A 17,777-nucleotide genomic window follows, 5' to 3' on the forward strand; every position below is an offset into this window, starting at 1 on the left:
CCGACCGGGACTAGAACCCGGTGTGACCCGGTGTGCCGGCGCCGCTAGGTGGAGGATTAGCCTAGTGAGCCGCGGCGCCGGCCTTGTCTAATGAAATTCTGTAACCGGTTAAGAATACGGGGCCTACAATCAGGACAACCACTTTAAGAGACTCTACCTGGCTGTGTAACAGGTCAATAGAAGATTGGAGTTGGCTGATGTTGGCATCTGGGAAGTACTTAGCTAGCTCAGAATCAAGGCTGCTTTGCTGAGGGCAGCAGTACCCACCACACTGAACCCAACTAGGACCAGAACTAACATGGGGCCTTTTGGAATGGGAGGTGCTAAGAGCTAGTGTTTGCTTTGGTGGACCCAGCCCCCTGTTGCTAGTTTTGGGTATAGACTATCACAGTGGGGAGAGTTGGGATCAGGTCTCAGAGTAAATCTTTTGTTCACAGCTTATAACCCGTATGTACAAGACATTCTGTTAAAGCCTGAGGGGCCCACAGACACTTAGCCCAACCAGATGGCCTCAGCCCTCCCCCTCCTTTAATCTGCACTCTTCTATTGTAGGAACCCAGGGTGTCGATCTCATTTTGGCTACTTCCTGCTGACAGGGGGTCATTGTCCCTGGGGACCCACAGGGTGTGGAGTGGGGAATGGCAGCCAAAACAGGGTTCCAACAGGAGGTGGCCTCTCAAGGAGGCTGCAATGTCATTTTGAAGGAACTGCTTTCATCCAAGGTTTTATGTGCATGGCCATCTAGAGTTGTATTGCTTTAAATCCGGAGAAAACAAATCTAACAAGCAGATTAAATACACGGGGTCTAAAACAAAGGACAGAGTCATTATTAGAGGACCTATGAAAGGTGCTGTCCAAACCAGGAGGGATTTTTTTTTTTTTTTTAATTTAGAGGTAAGGTACATAAGGTACTGGAAGAGACATCATAAAGGAGGTGTGAACCTCCTTAGGGAAGGCACCCCGTTGACTCCATTGACTGAGAGCAGAGCTGGCCTGAATAAGAAGTCAGTATAGAATAGGCAGGATCTCTAAAAGCAAATCTACAGCTCTGTCTGCAATGTTGCTGATCCTATGTCCCCCTGATGGTGAGGGTCACTTTGGAAGCTGAGCAGAGTGAAGGGCTTTTCAGCTTAGAGCCAACAAGGCCTGCGGTTCTGACCTAGGAATCCTTCAACTCCAGGGCAGTTCTGTTTCTAGTGACCCAGCTCTGGGCTGGCAGAGCTGACAGGGCTCTTTGAAGACTGGCTTCTGCCATGACTGCTGTCTGTCCCAAGCCCTGGCTTTCCACATCGAAAACCAATGCCATGTAGGATGGACTGGTCTTGTTGGGTTTCCTTGATGGCAGGTCGCTGTGTAAAGCTGTTATCAATTGGCCTGTCACCTATTCTTACATTGCTCCTGTTGTCCAGCTCACTCCTCTTTTTCCCGGTCCTTGTTAAAGTAGACCACAGAGGAGGCCTTTAGGATGTTAGTCAGCAGGGTGCTCAATCCCATCACTAATCTTTGGTGGCCAGAGCTAGAAATGTGTTGTCACAGGAAGTATAAGATCAAACACGAAGACTACTTTATCCAAACAATTTTGAACCAATTAGTAAGATTTTGTATCTCTCTGTTAGTTTGGTTTGAAAAGGGAGGTTTTGCCTGTTTACTGTATCCATGGCAAAATAAATCTAGCTGTTATATGTGGCCAGGCACCACGACAGAAAAATGTTAGTCACTACTTTTTTTATATTTATTTATTTATTTGAAAGTCAGAGTTACACAGAGAGAGGAGGGGCAGAGAGAGAGAGAGAGACAGAGTGAGAGAGAGAGAGGTCTTCCATTCGATGGTTCACTCCCCAGATGGCCGCAACAGCCAGGAGCCAGAAGCTTCTTCCAGGTCTCCCACGCGGGTGCAGGGGCCCAAGGTCTTGGGCCATCTTCTACTGCTCTCCCAGGCCATAGCAGAGAGCTGGATTGGAATGGGAGCAGCTGGGACTAGAACTGGCACCCATATTGGATGCTAGCGCTTCAGGCCAGGGTGTTAACCCACTGCGCCACAGTGCCGGCATCTAGCCATTACTTTTATAAGGTCTGAAGATCAAACTGTATATCCTGTTGGAGATTTTAGAATAGAATCAGTTTCTCGGGGCTGGCGCTGTGGCACAGCAGGTTAACACCCTGGCCTGAAGCACCAGCATCCCATAGGGGCACCAATTCTAGTCCCAGCTGCTCCTCTTCCAATCCAGCTCTCTGCTGTGGCCTGGGAGAGCAGTAGAAGATGGCCCAAGTCCTTGGGCCTCTGCACCCACATGAGAGACCTGGAGGAAACTCCTGGCTCCTGGCTTCGGATCAGTGCAGCTCTGGCCATTGCGGCCATCTGGGGAGTGAACCATCGGATGGAAGACCTCTCTCTCTGTCTCTACCTCTTGCTGTAACTCTTTCAAATAAATAAAATAACTTTTAAAAAAATCAGTTTCTCATCTTGAAGACAATACAGGCTTTTAGATTATTAACTGTCAATAATTTAATATTAAGTGAAAACTTAGCAAGAAATTTTAATTGTCAAATAACAACTCATAAAAGTATTTACCAAAAAGTCTAAAGTCTTAAGAGTACCTGTAGTTGGAAATATAGTTTAATTATCTAGCACAAGTGTAACTTGTTTGACCAGCAAACCCAAGCATAAATATGTCAATGACTTAAAAAAACCATATTTGGTTTCTCTATACGACCAAGTTTAGAACACTGATACAGAGGTTTATTTAGGTCATGTGAACCCAAAATGTATTTTGGGTTAATTTAGTAGCTTAAATTTATGAGTAATCTTATTTCTATAAGTCAATTAAAACAGAACTCTAAATTTACTTTTATGTAGACATACAATAGGTACACATATAACACAGAACATACATTACAGGATGGAACAATAAAACAATCTTAGTAACAGCTTTCTAAGATTCTTTTTTTAAAAGATTTATTTATTTATTTATTTGACAGAGTTACAGACAGTGAGAGAGAGAGAGACAGAGAGAAAAGTCTTCCTTCTGTTGCTTCACTCCCCAAATGAACCAGAGCTATGCCGATCCGAAGCCAGGAGCCAGGTGCTTCTTCCTGGTCTCCCATGCGGGTTCAGGGGCCCAAGCACTTGGGCCATCCTTCACTGCCTTCCCCGGGCCACAGCAGAGAGATGGACTGGAAGAAGAGCAACCGGGACTAGAACCTGGCACCCATATGGGATGCTGGCATGGCAGGCAGAGGAACCTAATGCGCCACTGTGCCAGCCTCTTTAAGATTTTTAACTTTAAAAATTACTAATACTTTTTGTTTTTAGTAACCCGAATTAATCATACTTTTTTAGTTGGAACCTGTTAACTTTGGCTTTATTTGTAGAGCCATACTAAAGTACTGAATACAATAAAGGTAGGAAAAAGAAGTCCTTTGAAACCTAAAAGAGGACACACTTAAACACAGAACCAACAATGTTTTAATTTTTATGAGCAGTAAATATGATTTTTAGTGTTTAGAGGAAAATACAAAACTATGAATTACAAAGGCTTTAAATAGCCATGGTTAAAATTATAAAACTGTTTAACAAATAAGAAGAAGCACTTGCTTACTCCACACAGTATTTTAGAAAGCACCTGTAAGATTTCATTAAACATGTATCCCTTTTCAGTCTTCTGGGCCTTTTTTCATTAAGACAACCATTGTGACTAACAACACAACAAAATGATCAGACTTGTAACTTTTGGATATTTGTATGAGTAGCATTGATATAGACCAGATTTTATTAGTGTTACAAACTGGTCATTTTTTTAGAAAACTTTTATTTAATAAATATTAATTTCAAAAGTACAACATTTGGATTATAGCAGTTCCCCACCCCCCATAACCACCCTCCCACCTGCAAGCCATCCCATCTCCTACTCCCTCTCCAATCCCATTCTTCATTAAGACTCATTTTAAATTATATTTCTATAGAGAAGATCAACAGTATATACTAAGTAAAGATTTCAACAAACTGATCATTTAAATGTTTTAGAATGAGGATATATTTAACCAAACCATAATTCTTTTTAATAAAAACACAACTTTTTAAACAATCAGAATTTAAGGAGAGACGGAGAACATCAGTAGGATACAAAATTGATGTTTCTTTGTCACTTAAGTGGGAAGTAAAATCCTTAAATATAAGTTAGTGCATGGAATCATCCCATAACTTGGAACAGTTGTAACAGGGTCAGAACTAGGAAAGAGAAGAGAGCTTACTGGATCTGACTAGAAAATTGACAGAGTTTCCAATTAAAATCTATTAAAAGGAGATGTTGGGGCCAGCACTGTGGCATAGCGGGTAAAGCCGCTGCCTGCAGCGCTGGCATCCCATGTGGGCACAGGTTTGAGTCCCGGCTGCTCCTCTTCCAATCCAGCTCTCTGCTATGGCCTGGAAAAGCAGTAGAAGATGGCCCAAGTGCTTGGGCCTCTGCACCTATGTGGGAGACCTGGAGGAAGCTCCTGGCTCCTGGCTTTGGATCGTCACAGCTCTGGGCATTGCGGCCAATTGGGGAGTGAAGCAGTGCAAGGAAGACCTCTCTCTCTCTGCCTCTCCTTCTCTCTCTGTGTAACTCTGATTTTCAAGTAAATAAATAAATCTTTAAAAAAAGAGAGAGATGTTGTATTTTTTTAAAGATTTATTTATTTATTTGAAAGCCAGAGTTACAGAGCAAGAAGGAGAGGCAGAGAGAGAGAGGTCCCAGGCCATAGCAGAGAGCTGGATGGGAAGTAGAGCAGCCAGGTCTTGAACCGGCCTCCATATGGGATACCAGCATTTCAGGCCAGGGTGTTAACCCGCTGTGCCACAGAGCTGGCCTCATTTTAACAGCTTTTAAAGACTATTTAAAAATACTTACCAACATATATGTATTACAAAAACCTCATTGTTTTAACTGAGGATCAGATTTTAATTAATAGCTTTTGTATCCGGAAAATTTTTCATTACCTTTTGTGACTTTCTCACACCTTTTATAACAAATTTGTTTTTTTAACCTTTTTCTACACTTTAAACCTATTTTTAAAAACTCTATCTTTCTTAACCTTCCTTACCAAGAACAGTTTTATACTTGTGACCCCTTTTTATCTGATTTAGTGATTTATATTGAAGTAATCCTTTAAAAATACATAAATTAAGGCAAGATTTTTAAAATAAGATAACACATCAAATTTTAACCTTAGTTATTTTTTTTAAAGATTTATTTTATTTATTTGAAAGACAGAGTTACAGAGTGAGGTAGAGCCAGAGAGAGAGAGGTCTTCCATCCACTGGTTCACTCTCCAAATGACTGCAACAGCGAGAGCTGAGCTGATCTGAAGCCAGGAGCCAGAAGCTTCTTATAGTTCTCCCACTTAGGTGCAGAGGCCCAAAGACTTGGGCCATCTTCTACTGCTTTCCCAGGCCATAGCTGAGAGCTGGATTGGAAGTGGAGCAGCCAGGACTTGAACCGGCACCCATCTGGGATGCTGGCGCTGCAGCCCACAGCTTTAACCCATTGTGCCACAGTGTCAGCCCCAACCTTAGTTATTTTTAAGCAGCTTTGAATTATTCTTTATATATGGACTCTAATGAACACACACTGAAAAAGTGTCCCCTTAGGCTGAGCAGAGCCCATGCTCAATGGAAGGGACAGAGAGACTCCAGAGACAGGGAATAAAGGAGACAGGCAGGACAGGGAAAAGAATTGACCTCCTGGGATTATGAATGCAGACATCAGAAAGTGGCCACAAAACAGGAACAGAAATCAGTATATCCAGGAAAGGCCTTTCTTTAACCAGACTGTCTCCCGTCCTAACACTGTCATGCTCAAACGGAATGGAGACTGTATTGGCATCTCGTCAGACCTCCAATACCCAGAAAGCACCACCAGAAAATAGGAGTCAGCTTACCAAAGGACCTGAGGCCAATTGGTCGGTGAAGAGGTCAAGTCAAGCCTCCCAGGTCAGTGAATCAGGACACAGGGCCCTGGAACATCATCAGGGGGTACCTCCCCTATGGCCAGAGCACCAACCTGGAAGGATCCCAGCAAGGTCTTCCTGGAGGTGGTCTTCATATCTCGCTGGAGCCTCCAAAATGTTGTACCTGAGTGAGTGCAAACAATGGAACCACACATTGATAAAATTTGATGGTCCTCTTTTTTTTTTTTTAAAGATTTTATTTATTTATTTGGGAGGTAGAGTTACAGACAGTGGGATGGAGAGACAGAGAGAATGGTCTTCCTTCCATTGGTTCACTCCCCAAATGGCTGCAATGGCCAGGGCTGTGCCGATCCTAAGTCAGGAGCTAGGAGCTTTTTCGGGGTCTCCCACGTGGGTGCAGGGGCCCAAGCACATGTACTATCTTCTACTGCTTTCCCAAATCACAGCAGAGAGCTGAATTGGAAGAGGAGCAGCCAGGACTAGAACTGGCACCCATATGGGATGCCAGTGATGCAGGCGGAGGATTAACCAAGTGAGGAGGATTAAACAAGTGAGCCATGGCGCCGGCCCCTTGAAGGTCCTTTATTGCCGGCGGTGGAGAGTGGGCTTAAGCCCTAAAGAACTCTTGACCCCCGAAGCCCAAAGCAACAGGGTTTATAAAGGCAAAAACTACAAAATCGGGAGGGGAATACATGGGTGCTAGGATCAGGGGGGAATACATGGGTACCAGGGTCAAGCTGACCTAAAAACCTATGCCAAACTAATATCAAATAATCTTGACAATACCAGTTACCTTCTTGACAATTTCAGTTATAATCTTGACATTAATCCGGGTATTGGCTTAAACCATATGTAGGACATAGACAAATTACATTTTTATCAATAACCCAGGTGCAGCCTATCCACTTCCAAGCTTCAGCAATCATGCTAGGGCATTTCTATGCTCTGCCAAGTGTGATGCAGGTTGACAGGTGTGATGTAGTAGACTGCTGTTGTCTGAGTGTTTTAGATCATAGTTTCAGATCAGAGTCTCACGGTGGGGGTGGGGGTGGGGGTTTGCTTTCTCAAGATGGAGTCTCAGGTGCTCCAAAATGGAGTCCCTACTGTCAAGGTGTTACTTCAATGTCCCCCTAAAATTCACACATTAGAATCCTGACCATCAAGATGATGGTACAAAGAAATGAAGACTTTGGAAGATGACTAGGTCATAAGGACAGAACCCTCATGAATGGTTTACTGCCCTAATAAAAGGGCCCCAAGGGAACTTGTTTGCCCCTTCAGCCATGAGAAAACCCAGCAAGAAGTTGGCTGTCTGTAACCCAAAAGGCACTCAGATGTTGGCACCCTGATCTTGGGCTTCCCAGCCTCCAGAACCATGAGAAAGAAATCTCTGTTGTTTATAAACTATCGAGACTACAGTATTTTGTTTTAGGAGACCAAATGAACTAAGATAGTGTAATCATAATGGACTTGAACTCAAGTTTGTATATTTCAGGTTGTTTATGGATACCTGGCAAATGATCCATTGATTCACTGATTTCTTTTAAGGAATTTTTTTAAAGATTTATTTATTTATTTGAAAGTCAGAGTTAAACAGAGAGAGGAGAGGCAGAGAGAGAGAGAGAGGTCTTCCATCTGATGGCTCAATCCCCGACTGGCCACAACAGCCGGAGCTGTGCCAATCCAAAGCTAGGAGCCAGGAGTTTCTTCTGGGTCTCCCACGTGGGTGCAGGGGCCCAAGCACTTGGGCCATCTTCTACTGCTCTCCCAGGCCACAGCAGAGAGCTGAATCGGAAGTGGAGCAGCCGTGACTTTAACTGGTGCCCATATGGGATGCCGGCACTGCAGGCAGCGGCGGCTTTACCTGCTATGCCACAGCACAGGTTGGCCCCAAATCCCTGAGTTTATGAATAGTTTGTTCTTTTCTTTTGACAGGTGCTATTTCTTGTCTACTGTCACTTTTCCCCTGGATTATTGCAACATCCTGTTTTCCTTGTTCCAGGTTTTGCCCTCCACACTGCCACCTGTAATTCCTTTTCTACAATGCACCCTATGTGATCTTTCCAAAATATTAATCATGTCATTATTCTTTTTTTTTTAAAAAAAGATTTATTTATTTACTTGAAAGTCAGAGTTACATGGTAAGAAGGAGAGGGAGAGGGAGAGGGAGAGAGTGAGAGAGGTCTTCCGTCTGCTGGTTCACTCCCTAATTGGCTGCAACGGGTGGAGCTGCGCTGATCTGAAGCCAGGGGCCAGGAGCTTCTTCTGGGTCTCCTACGCGGGTGCAGGGGCCTAAGGACTTGGGCCATCTTCTACTGCTTTTCCAGGCCATAGCAGATAGCTGGACAGGAAGTGGAGCAGTGGGTCTCGAATCGGTGTCCATACGGGATGCCGGCACTAGAGGTGGTGGCTTTACTTGCTATGCCACAACTCCAGCCCAGTATTTTTCTTCTTAAAATCCTTGAATCTCTTCCAATTGCTTCATAATAAAGGCTGAACTCTTTAATATGGTTTGGATCCTACATTTCAGGACATCTAAGGATCTTTTTTTTTTCATATTTATTTATCTATTTGAAAGGCAGAGTTACAGAGAAGGAGAGGCAAAGGCAGAGAGAAGTCTTCCATCTGCTGGTTCACTCCCCAGATAGCCATAATGGTCAGGGCTGGACTAGGCTGATGCTAGAAGCCAGGAGCTTCTTCCTGGTCTCCCATGCGAGTGCAGGGCCCAAGTATTTGGGCCATCTTACACTGCTTTCCCAGGCACATTACCAGGGAGTTGGATTGGAAGTGGAGATGCTGGAATGGGAACTGGCGCCCATAGGACATGCCAGCACGGCAGACGGCAGCTAACTCACTACGGCACAGCGTCAGCCCCTTTTGTGTATCTTTGGAGTTTTGGTTGTAACCTTCCAACCCTCACTCTGAGTTTTAATCATTTTATACTTCTGCCCACTAACAACCAAGTTTCAGGTAGAGGAGGGAACCAGCTGGGTCTCCAGAACAACCACTGATTTAAATGCTTTTAGGTCTCTTTCCACTTTTTAATCTCTTACTGTCAGAGTCATCCTGTGCCACTCTTTATTAGTTTTCTTCATGGACTTGGGAATATGTCTACCAATAGCTGCACACTTGCACCAGACAGCTTCCAGCATTGCATGGACCTCTAGTTCCCTGTGGTCCCAAGTCCAAAATGCAGCTCACATCAGGTGTCCATTCCTGGACCAATTCCTTGGAGAAACCCAATACAGGCATCCCAGCTCCCCAGGCTATCCTGCTTCCAGTCCCCTCAGAAATAACCAGTCTCATGTTCATCATTGTCTTTTTTTTTTTTTTTTTACCATTTTACCTATATATGCCTAACAAGATACTCTCTAGAGTAGCCTACTTTTCACTTTTGTGTATCATACGTATATATTCCTCTGTGATTTATGTATTCCCTTAATATTATGACTTAAGGTTTATCCAGCTGCGTTCATTCATTTTCATAGCTGTATGTTATTTGTATGACTATTGTAATTGCTTACTTATTTCAGTATTGACAGACACTGGATTGTTTCCAACTTTCTCTGATAAAGACCAATGTAACCGTGAACCTTCTTATTCTCGTCTTCTGGTCCATGTGAGGAAATTTCCCTGGGGAATATTCCTAGGTGTGTGATTGCTGGGTTACAGAGTATGTGCATGCCCCCTTTTAAAAATAAGGCCACATTTTCCAAAGTGCTTATATCAAACATGCCAAGATTGTATTTTGTCAGACTTCCAAATTTTACCACACTTGTAGGTATAAATATATATTAAAATTTTAATTCACATTTGTCTAGTTTCCAATGAGCTGAGATTTTTTTTTTCATACTTCCTTCCTGGCCCATCTTCCATGTTTAGGAAATGCTGCTACCTCATTCTTACTCTCATGTTGGCCCTAAACTAGCTAAAAGCAGCACCTACCTGCATTTTGTGATGTACTGTCTCTGCATTTGCCAAATATCTTTCTTATCAGTCAATTAATGCCATTTGTGATGAGCACTCATGGCTTAGTTTTCTTTAGAATCTTCTAATTGCTTATGTAGTAACAAAAAATGCAGAATACCTATAAGATATGTGATGATAAAAATCAGAATGAATGCATTGGCTGATGTGGAAGATGGCAACAGAATGCCCCATCAGTGGTCTGAAACCAGTAGGAGTCAACTAGGAGAATAAAAAGCTCCTCTATTTCCAAGAACTGTGACATGATAGGAACTATACTGGTTATTTATAAAAATTACTTCTTAGCCTTTCACTAACTCCTTATGTATTATTATCTCTATCTTATAGACGACAAAAACTAAGATTCAGAGCCAAGGAGTAGTTCAGAGAGTCCAGAGCTCAGCATGCAGTAATTCAGCAAGTCCTTTGTCCATTACCTGAGGGCTCAGCACGAGTTTTGGTGGAATGCTGTATTTGGCACCGGGGATGACTGGTCTTCGGGGGATGCTGCCGTTCTTGGTCACTGGGAAGGGACTGTCTACAGCCATGAAGGGGAACTAAAATAGTGAAAAGCTGCTTAACATTCAGGGTTGCCTAAATCCCACCCCGTGTCTATCTGCCACATGAAGGGGTCCTCACTCACTGTACATTAGATAAGGGCAGGGCTCCCCTATACAACTCTCAGTTCTGCTTTGCAAGTTGGGTGCCAGTCTGTGCCTTAGTTTTATTGCCTATAAAACAGGGCTAAAACCTACCTTGATAAACTAGGTTCCCATGGCTGCTGAAATGAATTACCAAAAACCTGTTGACCTCAGACACAAACTTATTTTCACAATTCTGAAAGGCAGAAATCCAAAGTTAGTTCCCCCCCTGCTTGGGGGGGAGGGGATTGTCCTGACTTCTTCCAGTTTCTGGCGGCTGCCAGCCATACTCCATCAACCTCTGCTTCTCCTTTATGTGTATGCAAGTGATTTCATTTCGAGTCCATGCTGATCATTTGGGATAATTTCTACATCTCAGAAATCCCTAATCTGCAGAGACTCTGTTTCCCTATAAAGTAACACAGACTCCAGGGATTAGGACCTACTGTCTTTGGGATCCATCACTCTGCTTTTTCACTCAAGATTCTTACATGTAGGAAGCATGCTAATGCTGGCAGAGGGCTGAGCACAGCACCTCACAGCAGAAGACAATGAGTTAATAGCCTAGCTTCTCTCTAAAACGTGGTCTCTAACAATGCCTCCATTAGAGGGCTGCTGCAACTCCAAAGTCTAGGTGTGTACAGGCTACAGGAAACTGAAGTATTCAGAAATCTACCAACAACAGATGCTGGTGAGGATGTGGGGAAAAAGGCACACTAACCCACTGTTGGTGGGAATGCAAACTGGTCAAGCCACTATGGAAGTCAGTCTGGAGATTCCTCAGAAACCTGAAGATAACCCTACCGTTCGACCCAGCCATCCCACTCCTTGGAATTTACCCAAAGGAATTTAAATTGGTAAACAAAAAAGCGGTCTGCACCCTAATGTTTATTGCAGCTCAATTCACAATAGCTAAGACCTGGAACCGACCTAAATGCCCATCAACAGTAGACTGGATAAAGAAATTATGGGATATGTACTCTCTAGAATACTATACCGCAGTAAGAAACAACGAAATCCAGTCATTTGCAACAAAATGGAGGAATCTGGAACACATCATGCTGAGTGAAATAAGCCAGTCCCAAAGGGACAAATACCATATGTTCTCCCTGATCGGTGACAACTGACTGAACACCAAAAAGGAAACCTCCTGAAGTGAAATGGACACTATGGGAAACGGTGACTTGATCAGCATAGCCCTGACTGTTAATGAACAACTTAATACATTATCCCTCTTAGTAGTTTTTTTTGTCTGTTCTACTTAATACGACTGGTTTAATTCTGTAATTAATACACAGTTATTCTTAAGTGTTAAAAATTAACTGAAAGGTGATCCCTGTTAAACATAAGAGTGGGAATAAGAGAGGGAAGAGATGTACAATTTGGGACATGCTCAAGCTGACTTGCCCCAAATGGTAGAGTTAAAAACATACCAGGGGATTCCAATTCAATCCCATCAAGGTGGCATGTACCAATGCCATCTCACTAGTCCAAGTGATCAATTTCTGTTCACAAATGATCATAATGAAAGGACTAAGAGTCAAAGGGAGCACATAAACAAGTCTAGTACCTGCTAACACTAACCGATGGAATAAATAAAGGGGAGAGTGATCCAACATGGGAAGTGAGATACTCAGCAGACTCATAGAATGGCAGATGTCCTAAATAGCACTCTGGCCTCAGAATCAGCCCTAAAGGCATTTGGATCTGGCTGAAAAGCCCATGAGAGTATTCCAGGCATGGAAAGCCAAGACACTCTGGCAAAAGATCTCTGCAAGTGAGATCCCAGTGGAAAGAACAGGTCTTCAAAGAAGGAGGTACCTTTCTCTGAAGGGAGGAGAGAACCTCCACTTTGACTATGACCTTGTCTAAACAAGATAAGAATCGGAGAACTCAGAGGGCTTCCATAGCCTTGGAAACTCATGACTGGAGCATAGGGAGACTACTGATGCCATAGACAGGAGTGTCAATTGGTAAAGTCAACAACAGGAGTCACTGTGCACTTACTCCTCATGTAGGATCTCTGTCCTTAATGTGCTGTGTATTGAGATTTAATGCTATAACGAGTATTCAAACAATATATTTCACTTTGTGTTTCTATGGGGGTGCAAACTGTTGAAATCTTTACTTAATGCATACTAAACTGATCCTCTGTAAAAAAAAAAAAGAAATTATCAACTCCCAACTTGACTCTCACTGGGATTAAACATGACAATAGGTCTGATCTGATTTCATCATCATTTAAAAAAAATCATCTATTATTTTTCACTTTATGTTTCTGTGTGAGAGCAAACTGTTGAAATCCTTACTTAATGTATACTAAGCTGATCTTCTGTATATTAAGATAATCGAAAATGAATCTTGATGTGAATGGAGGGGAGAGGGAGTGGGAAAGGGGAGGGTTGTGGGTGGGAGGGACGGTATGTGGGGGAAGCCATTGTAACCCATAAATCGTACTTTGGAAATTTATATTCATTAAATAAAAGTTAAAAAAAAACAAAAAACAAAAAACAAAAAAAAAACTGAGACCTGCCACACACACACACACACACACACACACATACACACACACACATACCTGTCCCACCCCCCACCGCTCCTATGGCACCCCTACTCTCCAGGAAGCATCAGACCCCGCCCACTTGCATTTCACCACCAGGAGGCTGGATTTTCCACTTAGAGGTCCTGCCCCCTCCTTGCACTCACCCCTCCCTCGCCCCGCCCACCTAGCTCGGCTTCTTCCGCTCTTAGTGCGTTTGAGGCCCCCGGGCCTCTGGGTCTGTCCATTCTACTGCCTTTCAAATTATAGCAAGTTCTAGCTAATTAGTTCTTTTCCAAGATCTTCAGTCATTATTCCAATAGAGCTATATTTAATTATGAAAGGACAATGACAAACTGCTTGTCTTCCTATGAAAAAAGGGAACAAAAACTGTTGGAGACAGAAAGGTGATATTTAAGTCAGCCCGCACAAACGGGTCTGGGTCCTACGCTCGTCGGTCGCGGAGCCCGGGCCGCTCCCCGCGCAGGCGCAGTGAGCCGACTCACCATGCCGACTGTCAGCGTGAAGCGCGATCTGCTCTTCCAAGCCCTGGGCCGGACTTACAGTGAGTGCCGGTCCCGTGCTTTGGGCTCTGCGCCTCCTCTCTCCTCCCAGAGAGCACCGTGAAAACATTTCTGTCTTAGACTCAGGTCGAAGTTTTTACGGGGCGGGCTGACGAGCGGGGTGGCCCAGCGGGCCTGTGGTTGCATCACCCACGTGTGCCCGGGCCTCCGTGCCATTCATTCAGCGGTCTGCGAGGAGCGTGTGCCGGGTGCCGACACCGGTGCCGGGGAGTGGAGTGGGGAGGAAGCCCCGGGTTGCACCCTGAGTGTAGACAGTTCCGTGCAGCGAGGAGAGCGCCGTCGGAACTCGGGTTGTGACGGCGTGGGAGGAGGAGTTTGAGCAGAAGGGAGGGGACGACATTCTGTCTTCGTTTTATTTTATTAATGCTCGCTGTGTCAGGCACTGTTCTAAGGGCTTGGGGCTACAGCTCTACACGCGGCACAGAGGTCCACGCTCCTGTTACCATGTAGGGGGCAGGCTGTAACTACCCCTACGTGAACAAACTGTCTCGGGTAATGTAAAATGCTCTCTCGGAGGAAAAACCAGGTGTTGTGCCAAGAATAGCCTTTGATAGGGGGTACCCTTTGAGCCTGGGACCTGAATGACGAGACGTCTTTTTATTCGACGGGCTTGATCTTCATGATACACTTAACCTCTTCTTCAGTTGTAGAAGCACAACCATTGGTAAAAAGGGGAATATTCAGTACAGTTATCAGTTACCATGCAGATGGAACCGTTGAAATATCATCGGTCCACCCCATAATTACCAGTTTGTCTTAAGGCTGTAGAGGCTGATTTGCTGGAGCTCTTTTTTGGTTTTAGGATCCAATATGATAACAGTGTCCGATCAACTTAATAACAGAAGCAGCTTCACAGAATAGGATATTACCTCCACCGTGAAAATAAAGTTAGCTTTTCAAAAACTTTTCTAAAGGTGTACTTTTATATATTATAATTAAAAAAATATTCTGTTTATTTGAGAGGCAGAATTACAGACAGTGAGAGGGAGAGACAGAGAGAAAGGTCTTCCACCTGCTGGTTCACTCCCTAAATGACCACAGTGGCTGGAACTGAGCAGATCCGAAGCCAGGAGCTTCTTCAGGGTCTCCCATCCGGGTGCAGGAGTCCAACTGCTTGGGCCGTTTTCCACTGCTTTCCCAGGACTTGGCAGAGAGGTGTTTTAGAAGAGGAGCAGCAGGGACTAGAACCGGCGCCAGTACTGCAGGCAGAGCACCCGCCCCCCCCCCCCCCCCCTTAAGATTTAAGTATTTGGAAGGCAGAATTACAGAGACAGGGAGAAACCATTTGCTGCTTCTTTCTCAAAATGGCCACAACGGCCAGGGCTGGGCCAGACTGATGCCAGGAGCCTCATCAGTGATGTGAGTGAGGGGGGCCTATGCACCTGGGCCATGTTCCGCAGCTTTCCCAGGTGCATTAGCAGGGAATTGGATTGGAAGAGGAGCCGCCGGAACTCGAACTGGCATGCCTATGGGATGCTGGTGTCACAGGCATAATGCCAGCCCCTGGAACCTATCTATTTTCTAAGTATTATTCTCCATAAAGTTCTGCCCCAAGTCCCAGAAAGTAGATAAGCCAGAACTCCAACAGTTGCTCTGATACGGGATGCTGGCTTGGCAAGTGGCAGCTTAACCCACTGCACCTCAGTGCTGGTCCTGCTTAATATTTCTTGCTTGCCATTCTAAACCACATCCTTACTAATGGAGTGTGATGTATCTGAGTTGCCTCAGATGGTATGTGGCAAGTTGTTCAGAGCATCCATAATGAGTTCTTATCCAAGGCTCCTCTGGGAAAGTAAGAACCAGTCCACCTCTCAAAAGATGGTAAGGGGCTGGCGCTGTGGTATAGCCGTTAAAGCTGCTTACCTGCAGTGCCAGCATCCCATGTGGACATCTGTTCGAGTCCCAGCTGCTTTACATCTGATCCAGCTCCCTTCTAGTGTGCCTGGGAGAGCAACAGAAGGTGGCCCAAGTCCTTGGGCCCCCTGCACCCACGTGAGAGACCTGGAAGAAGCTACAGGCTCCTGGCTTCAGATCAGCCCAGCTCTGGCTGTTGCAGCCACTTTGAGAGTGAACCAGCAGATTAAAGACTTCTCTCTCTCTGCCGCTCTGTAACTCTGCCTTTCAAATAAATAAATAAATCTTAAAAAAAAAAAAAAAAAAAAGTGGTGGAGCCAGTGCCGCGGCTCAGTAGGCTAATCCTCTGCCTTACGGCGCCGGCACACCGGGTTCTAGTCCCGGTGAGGGCGTCGGATTCTGTCCCTGTTGCCCCTCTTCCAGGCCAGCTCTCTGCTGTGGCCAGGGAGTGCAGTGGAGGATGGCCCAAGTGCTTGGGCCCTGCACCCCATGGGAGACCAGGAGAAGCACTTGGCTCCTGGCTTTGGATCAGCGCAATACGCTGGCCGCAGTGTGCTGGCTGCGGCAGCCATTGGAGGGTGAACCAACAGCAAAAGGAAGACCTTTCTCTCTGTCTGTCTCTCTCTCACTGTCCACTCTGCCTATCAAAGAAAAAAAAACTGGTGAGATGGGTCAGCACTGTGGTGTAGTAGGTTAAGCCTTTGCCTGTGGCGCTAGCACCCCATGTGGGTGCAGGATTGAGTCCCTGCCACTCCACTTCTGATCTAGCTCCCTGCAAAGGCAGTGGAGGATGACTTAAGTCCTTGGGCCCCTGCACCCACGTTGGGGCCCTGGAAGAAGCTCCTGGCTCCTGGCTTCCGATTGGCCCAGCTCTGCCATTGCGGCCATTTGGGGAGTGAACCAGCAGATGAAGACCTCTCTCTCTGTTTCTCCCTCTCTCTCTTTGTAACTGCCTCTCAAATAAATAAAACTTTTTTAAAAGATGGTGAGCTATATAACTTACTGTTCATCTGATGTTTTAACCTGTCCTCTAGCTGCCCGCTCCCTTTTTCACATTGTGTATGATCAGGTAAGCTTGATTTCCACAAATAACTCTGTTAGCTTCAGTCAGAAAGATTGATCTTATTGAAGTGTACTTCAGACAGATAGAAACGATAGTTTATTATATTCTTTCCTGAAATCTTTTAAGAATTAATTGGGTTGAGGTCAGAGTTGGAAAAGCATGTTCAGCAAAGCATTTTCTTCCAGATAGTGTAGCTCCATCTTGTTTTCTTTTTTTTTTTCAGTCCTCTTTTTCATTTTCAGTTAATGCCTCATTCACACTTTTCTATCTGTATTCTCTCTTCCTAGTCCCTCCAAGGGTTGCTTTCTGACTACCCGACATGGCATTGTTTCTACCAGTCACCACCTTCTCCTTCACTGTCTCTTTGCTTGTCAAGGCTGTTTCTCTCAATCTGTTATTCTGATCATTTTGCTCAGCGGATGCCTTTGGAGCAGTTTTATTGTAGGTCTGCTGTTTCCATGCCTTTCTGTTCAGATATTTTCTGCAGCCCCTCATTTTCTTGGTAACTGATTTATTATGACTGCTGTTCATCTCTGGTCTTGTAGTGTGGTGTACTGCCAGAGTTATCTGTGCATATCCTACAAACCCCTAACCAGCATGGGGAACCTTTTGTCTGCCAAAGGCCATTTGGATATTATAACATCATTTCTGGGCCATGCAACATTATCAACTTAAAGGTTAACATGCTGTAGATTTATTGAATTTTGAGTCCCATCTGTGATTGCTTTGGCAGGGCCAGTTCAGATAGTTAAGGCCTGCAGGCTGGATGTTCCCCACCCCTGCCCTGTCATTTTGACAGAGGAAATTATTTAATCATCACTTTATATTGGTTCTTTTGAAATATAACTGAGAGGAATTAAGCATTTATAGTAACTAGGATTCAGTATATTATACTGTTTCTGTACAATTTGATTAATTACATATAATTGTATACAATAAATTACTACAATAAATTACTCCCAAAATTAACATCTTCAGTTTTTTTTGTAACATGTTAAAACAAGTCTTTTGTTATACAGTTTCTGTTGGTCAAGAATTGGGAAGTAGCGGTTCTAACTCTGGATCTCATCAGAAAGTGTTGGTCAGATCTGTAGACACCTAACTTGAAGCTGGAGAATCTGCTTCCAAGGTTGCCAAAGTGATTGTTAGCAGGTCTTAATTCCTTTGTGATTTTTGGTTAG

General features: G+C 44.4%; 1 protein-coding gene across 6 annotated transcripts in view; it reads left to right on the forward strand.

The window, feature by feature from the left end:
- The first annotated feature begins 13,584 nt into the window (after positions 1 to 13,584).
- The window catches only part of FARSB (phenylalanyl-tRNA synthetase subunit beta), a 116,923-nt gene continuing 112,730 nt past the window's right edge, over positions 13,585 to 17,777 (forward strand). For all 6 annotated transcript variants that reach the window (XR_016231428.1, XR_016231430.1, XR_016231429.1 and 3 more), the window contains exon 1: positions 13,585 to 13,660. Coding sequence is in view for 2 of the 6 variants with exons in the window: in XM_070070150.2 (XP_069926251.1) it covers positions 13,603 to 13,660 (58 nt within the window). In the remaining 4 variants the exon portion in view is untranslated. The remainder of the gene's footprint in view (positions 13,661 to 17,777) is intronic.

Source organism: Oryctolagus cuniculus, chromosome 3, assembly GCF_051225735.1.
Source record: "Oryctolagus cuniculus isolate XC-2025 breed Fujian yellow rabbit chromosome 3, ASM5122573v1, whole genome shotgun sequence".
Taxonomy (NCBI): domain Eukaryota; kingdom Metazoa; phylum Chordata; class Mammalia; order Lagomorpha; family Leporidae; genus Oryctolagus; species Oryctolagus cuniculus.